Source organism: Cyprinodon variegatus, unplaced genomic scaffold (assembly GCF_000732505.1).
Source record: "Cyprinodon variegatus isolate N-32 unplaced genomic scaffold, C_variegatus-1.0 Scaffold20, whole genome shotgun sequence".
Classification (NCBI taxonomy): Eukaryota; Metazoa; Chordata; class Actinopteri; order Cyprinodontiformes; family Cyprinodontidae; genus Cyprinodon; species Cyprinodon variegatus.
The window spans coordinates 2,441,387-2,451,769 of NW_015150473.1; the positions used below are offsets into that span (position 1 = coordinate 2,441,387).

Below are 10,383 nucleotides of genomic sequence, written 5' to 3' on the forward strand. Positions count from 1 at the left end.
AAGCTCATTTCAGCCGCTTGTATCCGGGATCTCGTTCTTTCAGGCATGATCCAAATTTCATGACCATAGGTGAGGGTAGGAACGTAGACCGAACGGTAAATTGATATATATATATATATATATATATATTAGCTGAGAACTGTAGGGGTAGAGATCACAGCTTGGATGTGGTTACGGTCTCCCAGCTAGCTTCTGGATCAGCTTATCTGATTGGTTGAAGTGCTGCAAAATTAATTACTAACTCCAGCATCGGAGGCTTTGAACGCACTTCAACATGCACCGTGCCAGATGGCTGAAACATGATTTAGGGCTTCTTAACCATCATTCAGCTCATCCACCTTTGCATTTATACAGGACACCCTTGACACAAAAAACATGTTCGGCGTGAACAAAGCATTAGTTAGGCCCTTTCACACTGCCCAAGGTCCTGCTGGAGACTTCTTTATGTTAAAAACCAGAGCTTCTTTACACTGTTACCACATGCATGCTCAGTATGAGATATTTACGAACCCAAGAAGTTTTAGTTCAAGGAATATTAAATTAAACTTGACTGACTTGTTTTATAACTAGCATCAAACTGGAATATATGTTACAGCCTTTAGAATTTTCGATTCTTTTATAAATTTAGATTATTTTAGAAATAATCAGGATCTCTGTGTTTTAACTAGGTATGTAGAGGTTACCTTTTTTGTGAATCGAGCTGTTTAGATACTACAATTATTATCTTTTTATCATTTGATATCTAACTAGCCATGGAGTCTATTAAAATGTTAATATTCTCATTTTCCCTATTAGTATCACCACATCCCTTTCATTTTGGTGTCAACCTGAACACTTTTATGTAAAAATATGTACAGACAGGTAAAATTAAAACTGTCAAAATATTTAAAAACATTCTTCTTTTTGTTCTTGCCAACTTGGCCGGAGGCACATCTAATCCTGAGGGGACACATTTCACACAGAAAAAAAAGACAGTGTTATATGCCTAGATCTTCAACTTAGAAGCAGCATCAGCCTTGCTTCCTTGGCTGAATTGATGTCCCTGGTTGAGAAAAAAAAGAAGAAAAAAGAAGAAGAAAAACATATTGGTCCAGAACAAGGAGCCACCAGAGGGATGGATTCAAGTTTAAATCCAAGTACAGGTGGCAGGACTGGAATACAAAGTCGACGTGGGTTTTAAATTAGTGCTTTCTGGAGGAAACTCAGGAACAAGGACATCAGAGCATGCAGTGACAGATCTAAACTCTTAAGGGTTACTTGGTATAAGATAATGTGAAACAGCTGAGCTGAACAACTTTGATTACAAATGTATTACAACACATTCAGTTGGATGTTAAATTTTCCTTTTATTTCTCTGCAGCACTGCCTGGAATGTATGCTGCCCTGGCATTTATTTAAGTGTGCTTAGGGAAGCACTAAAGTTGCAAACCAGAAAATGACTGATTCTAATTTCTGTACCAAGAAGAAGTGGACATTAAACAAGCCTTGAAAAGAGGGAATTAAATTTTTATAATTCCTTACTGTGAGACTCTTTGAGGCGAACAACAATAAAAAGCAAACCTTAACAAATTTTAGCCATGGTGAGAACCGGATAAAGAAAATATGTAACAAACAACTTCTTTTACCTGCTCCTCCATAAATACATCAGTCAATCTCTTTAGCTGTTTAGCTTTTCTCTAATTTGACCCATGTGTTGGAAAATGTATGTGTTTTGCTGACTAAACAATCAGTACATAAGTAAAGTGTGTACATCAGTGTTTTGCTGCATCTTGACAAGATATGCAATATTTACTGTGATGTCATGGTCTTATTTTGATTAGTGTTTACCAAATTTGAAAAACTGGCTACCTGAGAATGGTATTATAAAGTTATTTTAGTGACACATATCAATATAATACAGTGACATAAGCATTAAGGCAAAATAGGGATAGGTGCCATGCCTTCTGTTTTATTTTCTGTTTCATGAATGTTATGTCTGAGATTAAATTATGATCCTACTAGGCAATTGCTGCATTACATATCTTGTCTACAAGCTTTATGAGGTATTGGCAAAGCTGCCTATGGAAAAATAGGGTATTTGTTGTGATAGGAAACAACCCTAAAACTAATCGAGTTTCTTTATATTTTATATATTAGCTTTGTTACTACCATATTTGTATTGTATTTTAAAGTTTTATTTCTTAATTTTTTTTAAACATACTGTAAGGAAAACCAGAGCCTTTCTAATACCATCAGTATATATTGTCAAGATTTGTTTCTTATGTACCTTTTCAATACTTGTCTTTCAGGTGTTCACCCAAACTTTTACTAAACGGCTTGAACATTGTCATCTGAGTTTGTGATAATATTTAAACACACCTACATACACACAAAACAATTTTCAATATTACTTTTGCTGCACTGGGTTTTTGAGAAAGTTACAATTCAACTGATACAAGCCTAGTTATCTGCCAAGTAGAAAGTGAAGTGTAATGGCTATTTAATTAGATAATTGTTTTTTTATGTTCCAAATTTTATCTACTTCTGTTTAATCCTAAGAATGTCATCCCGTTTTCTACAATACTTAGTTCTGCTCACCTACTTGTATTTGGATTTTTGCAGCTTAAATCACTCACAGCAGCAGTGTCATGTACACTAAGTGAATGGCTAAAAGTAGAGGTTTTTATTAATCCCCATTTTTATCATTTCCTTGGTGAAAAAAATACTGCAGTTTAAAAGAAAAACTCCTTTGCTGAATAAATCAAATACATCTGTATATTTTTACACAGCCTAACAGGTTTTCTACCACATTATGCTTAATACATTTGTACTGCAGTAGATAATTCACATGAAACATAATTAGTTGCAGGCTTAACATCACCATTGACTTCAGTAGAGAGGTAATGAGGCATTATGAGATCTCGCAATATCCAAACATCACAATATTTCTTTAAAATGAAGTCTGTCTCACAAAGGGCTACCCAGTTGCTGCACACATGATTTTGTTTGGTAAATTGAGACTCAGCTTACCATTTAGCTAATGTATCTTAGAGAAGCTTAAGGGAAGAAACACAATAGTACTTGAGTTGCCCTTGGTTTTAACACTCACTTTTATAAACTCCTTCACTTTTTTAACCTACATTCAATTCACTTTATTTATGCAGCATCAATCCACAATACATGTAATCATAAGGCACTTTACAGAGACAATTTAATCAAATTATACAGACAGATTGGTTAAAGGTTTCCCATCTAATGAAACTGAGTTGATTACATCAAGTCAGAGACTTGCAGGATTTGCTCCATCTGGATGAGCATGCAGTGACAATGAACATTTGCTTGGATTTTGTTGTTGACTCTGCAGCAATCCCTTACACCGAGCATGCATGCAGCGAAAGCAAAAAGGGAAATAGTTCAAATTAACTGGAAGAAACGTCCAGCAGAACAAGAATCAGTCTAAGTAGCATAATACCAAGTCTGACGTGGTTAGAAGTAATCAGAGTTAATGTCTTCTTCTAAAATATTCATTTTAGTTTTAAGTTACTGTTCTTTGTGTACAGTAGACAGGGTTATACACTTGTTTTTTTATTTTTCATTTTTTACCACAAGCACAAGTGTTCATAAATAGCAAAATTTAAAACCACAGAAAAAAATCAGAGGCACTATAAAGTTTCTTGAATAGCACCATTTATTTTAATTAAAAGTAATAATAATAATAATTTTGTGAGGATGTCTTTCTTCAAAATGGTGGTTTCCAGTCACAAACACCAAATTACCTCCCTGCTTCTGCCATTTGCTATATGTACAGAACTTAAGGTTGTCCTTAAACTACAGCCAAGGGAAGGGTTGGATCCAATCTGATTTGAACCTATAAACATTGTTAGCAGTGTAGCTAAAAATCCTCAAAACACAAATTGCTGGAGGCCTGCCCTGTTTGCTGACATCTCCCATTAAAAATTGAAATAAAGACCCCTTATCTTTGTCACGGTTGCTAGGCATCCGAAGTTACGCTGAGGCGAGAGCCTGGGTTAGGCTCGTCAAGGCTAGACTGTCCCATTTCACAGCTGATCACTTCCAGGCTTAATTGCTTTTGACTTCTTTGAAGGACGTGGCCGATGTGGCAGACCTCTCACCAGGATTTTTTTTTTTTATCAACATTAGCAAGACAAAAAGTCAAACAAAATACTAAAAAAAAAAAAATTAAACTCAAGATAAACTTAATAAAACATTTTCTAGAGCTCCAGAAGGTTATTTTAACCTGAACTGAAACTAAATCAATTTGATGTTATCAAATTCAACTTAAAGACAGTTAACAGAGAAACATAGTTGATGAGGGTGTGTATAAATAAAATAAAAGGAGGATCTATTTTAATGCAATAGGTTCAAAGAAAACAATCACAAAGTTTTAACAAAAAAAATGTCAGTGTGAACTGTTTGATGTTAGAAAACAAAGAAAGGGCATTTGAGGTTTTTACAGATCAGGTTAATCCATGTATCTATACAGTAGAAATATTAGGAAACTAATGTAGTAGCCAAAATGCATCCATATTTTGCCAATACTGAATCTTATAGATGCCTTTTTATCAAAATGTTTTGCTTTTTTTTATTGTTGTTGATTTAAATTCCAGCTGTTAAGCATTCTGGGGTTCAAAGGAAATGGCTTTTGGAAGCTTGAATTTACACAAAGGTATCAAAAGTAATAATTTATCAGTACGCTGCCTAAAGTCACTGTTGGTAATAATTCTATCAACTATCCATTAATAAGTAGGTAAGTCAATTTCATTCATATAGCATCTTTCTCAGGCAACAGTTAAAAAGTACTTTACAATAAAAGTAAAGTTAAATGAAAAGCATTAAATAGATGGCACAAACAGCAACATACTGTATAATCAGCCATAGTAGCCTGAAACAGGTAAAGCTAAAAATCCTTTATTAAAAATCATGTCTTTATTTGCTTTTGGGAGCAAATACAGAGTTCAATGATCACAAAAAATGTAGTTTATCCCACAGTCTTAATCCACCTGCTTAGACAGATCTATTTCCTGAGGCCTGAAAGCAAGTGTAAGAGAATATCAGCAGATTTTGCTGGTAGTTTCTCACTGTATAGTTGAATCAAGTCACAGATGTAGCAGTGAAGGGTGATCCAAGCAAGCTGTGTTGTGAGTGTCAAAACTAAACTTGGATGCTTTATACGATGAGCTACTGGGAGCCATTGGAGTAATTTTAAAAACAGTAGTGATGTTGGTCTTCTGATGTGCCAGCTCCCTTTCTTTACAAGGGTATACACATTATAACATTAGTCTAAACGAAAGGAAACTAAAGCATAAACCAAAACTTCAAGTTCTTTGTTATAGAAGATTGGAGGTTAAAGATGTTGATGGTTGATTATTTATACGTTTAAAAATAATATGTTTGCGGTGAATTGATGAAGTTAGCATTAATCAGTAAAAAAATAAAAACAATATTTTTCGGCGCGATCACTGGGTCCAGGAATTTTTTTGCCAAAATATAGTAACACCTCACTCCTGACAACTTCCGGCAGTGACATCAAAGTGCGGTAAGCCTAGCGCCATTCTCCTAGCTTTACAAGCAACAGCTGATTCCACACCGTAACATCAAAAACGGGTAGGTGGCGGTAGTGCCCTTTGACAAACATGGATGTCTCCAGCAAAGTAAATTCCAATGAAATTACTCTTAATTAAAAACACTTATAATTTATTGAAAAAGTAATTTCATACTTAAAGTACTTTCGGACGTTTGTATTCTGAATGTGTCCGAACTTTTCCTTTTATATAAGTAACATCCCTATTTAGGGTAATATTAAGAGCCTTAGTTTTTTTTTACTTTAATTTTAAACAATTATCAGGCAGCTCATCAGGGAGCCTCAGACATATATCAAGGCAACAAAAAGATATATATTTTCCATAAACAGATAGTAGGATACATCACTAAACTTTTGTATAATCTAAGTTAAGTGGAACAGGTGCTGCAAAAGCAAGTTGGTCCCATCACAGAAAAATGTGGTACAGTAGACCATAAAGAAGTTCAGAATTTTCAGAAGTCAGTGTTTACTAAGATGATGAAGCTTTTGCAAGTCATATAAGAAGAGAACCACCTTAGATACTCTAGCGGTAATCACAATCATACCCTTCAACCTGTTTAGCGCGATAAAGTAGTTAACTGTATCAAAGACCTAAGAAAAGGTCTAACCAAATTAGAAAATTACATTTTCATCTTGTCATGGTCTTGGTTCTGTTTAAGTTTTCTGTCGAATTTTTAGTTTCCTTTTGATTCATGTTTTTCGTTGTTTTCTAGTTTTATTGGTTTAATTAGTATTTTGTGGTGTTTTCTGGATATATTTGAGTTCTTAGGTATTTATTGGTTGCCCTCAGTTGCCCGGTTGTGTTGGTCTCCTTTTCCCTAGCTCCTTTCTAGAAGCCTCTGTTCACACCTGCTCCATACCAGCTCATTAGTCCAGTCTTTGTTCAGTCTCCAATATATATTATCTCTGTACTGTCCTCAGTGCTGGCTCTTCATCTTTTCATGGCTCCTCATGTATGTTTTCCCTGATGTTTCCAAGGTCCTGTTTTTTTCTGTATTTGTTATGTTGGATTTTTGGATTATTGCCTCAGTAGCCTATGAGTACCTCATTAAATCTTCAAAACTCACCCCTGCCTCCTCACCTCTGCATTTGGGTCCTGAAAAACCTCAACCAAACCCTGACACATCTTCCTAGGACTGAGATACCAGTACACCATGGACAGACTATGGGAGGAAGCCACAGTACCTGAAGAGAACCCATGCATGCACAGAGAGAACATGCAAACTTCACGCACAAAGACCATGGGCTGGGAATCAAACCCAGGACCTTCTTTGCAACAGTGCTTCAAGCTGAACCCTACATTGGCCATATTTTGCAAATGTGGCCATGTACAGTGCAGCATATGAGGGCCAAAGTTGTATGCAAATATAAAGAGGCTGCTGTGATTTATAATGGAAAAATGTGTGTTGATGAGCTTGCACATGCTTTTATATATCTAAAATTTTAGGGTGTACATTTTTGGCATTAGTATGCATCCAACGCAACATTTTACAAACTAGGTCTCAGGTGTGTTTTCCATGTCTCTAAAAATACCAAATCCTTTAAGACTGAAAATGGCTTTTTGCAACTGATTTAGGCATCTGTTGTTGGCTATGGTTTGATAAACTGGCAGTAGACAGGGTGAGATACAGTGTTCATATTTATTTGATGGCACATAAAATTAGGGTCAAGGGGATGCCTTCCAACTCTGCTATATTTTCTTCCTCTAACAGTTTTATTTTTCTTGTACAGTATCCCAACATGATTTAACCTGAGACTCATTTAACCTGCAAAGTCCAGAAGAGTTTCTTTCAATTCAGACCAACAAAAAAAGGGTTCAGGTTTGAGACAGCACATAAATGTGTTTCTTAGTAAATATAAAGCCTTGAGATTTTACATTCTCACAATTGCAGAGTGTATTACAGAGCAGAATGTTCCACCTATCCCAACTGTCCCCACTGTAGCCCTTGGAAAATTAAACTGAATGATCATTCATTACTGATTACTGAAGTAATATTTTCTCAAAGCAACTTTCTTTATTCATTGAACATTTTGTTACGTTACTTTAGTAGCTTTCTTTGAAGATTTTAATTTTTAACTCAAGAAATCTAAATACTATACCGCATTTATTTCTCTTTACTAAATGAAGCATGAAAGCTCAAATGTTAAAGAGCCATCTTCTAATTTAAAAAAACAAAACAAAAACAAACACAATCTCTTAGACATGTTGAAAATTACACATTTCATGGTTTTGATTCTAAGTTTTCTCTTAGAGTTTTCATTGGTTTTATTTCCATTTTGTGTTATTCCGGTTATTTTTGATTGTATTTAAGTTTTTATGTATTTCTTGTTTACTCTCCATTGCTCCCTTGTGTCAGTCTCCTTCCCCTAGCTCCCTTCTAGATTTTTCTGTCCACACCTGTTCCTTGTCTGCAAATTAGACCTCCCATTGTTTCTGTCTCCCATACACCTCCTGTTCAGTCACTCTTTGTTGGTTCCTCATAATTTCTTGGCTCCTCATATGTGCTTTCCTTGATAGCTCTAGGATTTTTTTTTTCTTTTCTCTATTTTTAATTGTGGATTTTTTACTTCTGTTACACCCTTTTGGATTAAATCAGCAATAAATACCTCAGCTTCCGTCTCTGCATTTGGGTCCTCTAGAAACCTCCACTCAACCTGACAATATGCAGTAATTGGATTAAATCCTCACTATCAACTAAAATACATGGTCCATACATGTAAATTAGGCAGAAAGAAGCAAATTACTCTAAATTCCTATTCATACTATTCCCCCCCTACCTTTAATATAAGTGTCTCTGCATGTTGGAGGGTGCAAAGTATAACTGTGACATGATGAACAAAGAGATGTTTATATTTTTATAAAAGATAATCATTGTCCACTTGGTTGAGGAAACCTGCAAGAAAAGCCCTTAATTTTATTACCTCTTGTGTGGAAATCTCTGTCCTAGTAGAAATATATGTGCTACTCTGCTAAACACTAACCCTTGATAATAGGATGACTGTAACCTTTTAACTATATTCTCTTTGTAAAAGATCATTATCTCTCCCCCATGCTGGGCCTCCACCCCCTGGTGGACTCAAGAGCTTATCTACCCTTAACAGAAACAGATTTTATTTTCTCTTTATCATTTTTTGTTTATTTAACCTGGGCAAAGCCAATGCATGGTACTGTCAAGTAATATGCTTTAAAAAGAAGCATTTGATGTCCCTCTAATTATAAAATGTTATCCAATCTGCAGGTGCTGGAGGATGGTCACCTTTGGACAGTGACCATTACCAATGGCTCCAAGTGGACCTTGGTTCACGAAAGCAGGTGAGCGCCATTGCAACACAGGGACGCTACAGTAGCTCAGACTGGACAACGCAGTACCGTCTACTCTACAGTGATACAGGGAGAAACTGGAAACCATATCACCAAGACGGCAACATTTGGGTGAGTACATTGAAAGTAAAGGTTATATTTCTAAAGGCAAGTCGTGAGAACATTGACATTTTTTAGTGCTCACTAACACCCAACATTAAAGTTAAACAAAAAACACAGTTGCACATTTTGAATTTTCAGGGAAAGTCCGATGTTTTCTCAGAACTCTGTTTGACAAATCAGACCTTGGTTGTCATGGATATACAGTAGTTCCACTGGCAAATATAATTTGTGAAGTAAATTAATCAATACATGCATAAAATTCCTTGATCGAAACTGAAAAGGGTCTGCATGAGGTCCCAGTACATATGGGCTATAATGGGCTTGCATAAAAAGAAAAAAGTTATCCATGTACAGCATTTATATGGATTAAAGGTTGAAACAGACTTAAATCAAAGGCAACTGGAATTTCTCTCAGTTTTTCTAAAGACATTTTTCCCTTTTAACAAAGATGGCTTCCTTCACTCCTCTTTCAAACCATCAGTCCTCTCTGTTCAAAATCTGAATATTTGGGTCATTAAAGGTGCGTCTTTTGTTCTTCAGGTTGACATTGTATAGATTAACCTTGCCCAGAGCTATTGGCTCTCCTGTGCTGTGCAATGTCTTTTTTGTTTCTTCGCCTTGCTAATTTGAATGTTTGTTTTAGGGAATTTTGGGTCTCTCAATTTTGCCTTCAAGTCAGTTTCAACTCTGAGTGATTTTTTTTTTTTGTTGTAATATAGAACATTTTTTGAATCCCTGAGTTTGTATTGCTTTGCAATCATACACCAAAATTATTATAGTGTAGTATATTTTTTTATTATTATTTGTGCATTTTGGTAAACATTTTGAGTTAATGAGCCAACGTAGCAGGGCATACAGCAATCATGCTGTAATCATTACAGAATGCTGTAATACATACCTTATTGCTGGGTGGTGATCTACTGGGAGGCGCAGAGCTCATCATATTCTTCGCCTTGGAGTGTGCATTCTCTGTTCTGTCCCACAACTAGAAACAATGCATTGTCTAACCTCTGTTGAATGAGCTGCTCTAAACACAGTATTGTTTAGCTGTACAACAAAACAAGTGTGGCAGAGATGTAGTACGCTGAACTCCAATGATAGTTGTTCTCCATTCCTGGTACTACCATGCTTTGTCCCACCCTAGTGGGATCTGTCCAAAGGTAGCATTGATCATTACATGGTGGCAATCTTTAAAAGTTATAGTTCCTCTGTTCGCTCATATAACTCTTTGTTTGTAGCTTTTAGAAATTAAGAGTTCAAGCGCATATAACTCAGTGGGAGTCTAAGTCAGTGAAAGCATGAAGCATGTATGAAGTAACGTTATAGTGCTGACATGTGGTATGTAAACATACTGTATAGGTCTCCTACTACCAATGTG

General features: G+C 35.7%; 1 protein-coding gene across 1 annotated transcript in view; it reads left to right on the forward strand.

The window, feature by feature from the left end:
- The window catches only part of LOC107094008 (contactin-associated protein-like 2), a gene marked incomplete at its 3' end in the record, with an annotated part of 204,901 nt that overhangs the window by 147,680 nt on the left and 46,838 nt on the right, over positions 1 to 10,383 (forward strand). Inside the window, exon 3 of the mRNA XM_015389403.1 lies at positions 8,821 to 9,014. Coding sequence (XP_015244889.1) covers positions 8,821 to 9,014 — 194 coding nt within the window. The remainder of the gene's footprint in view (positions 1 to 8,820; positions 9,015 to 10,383) is intronic.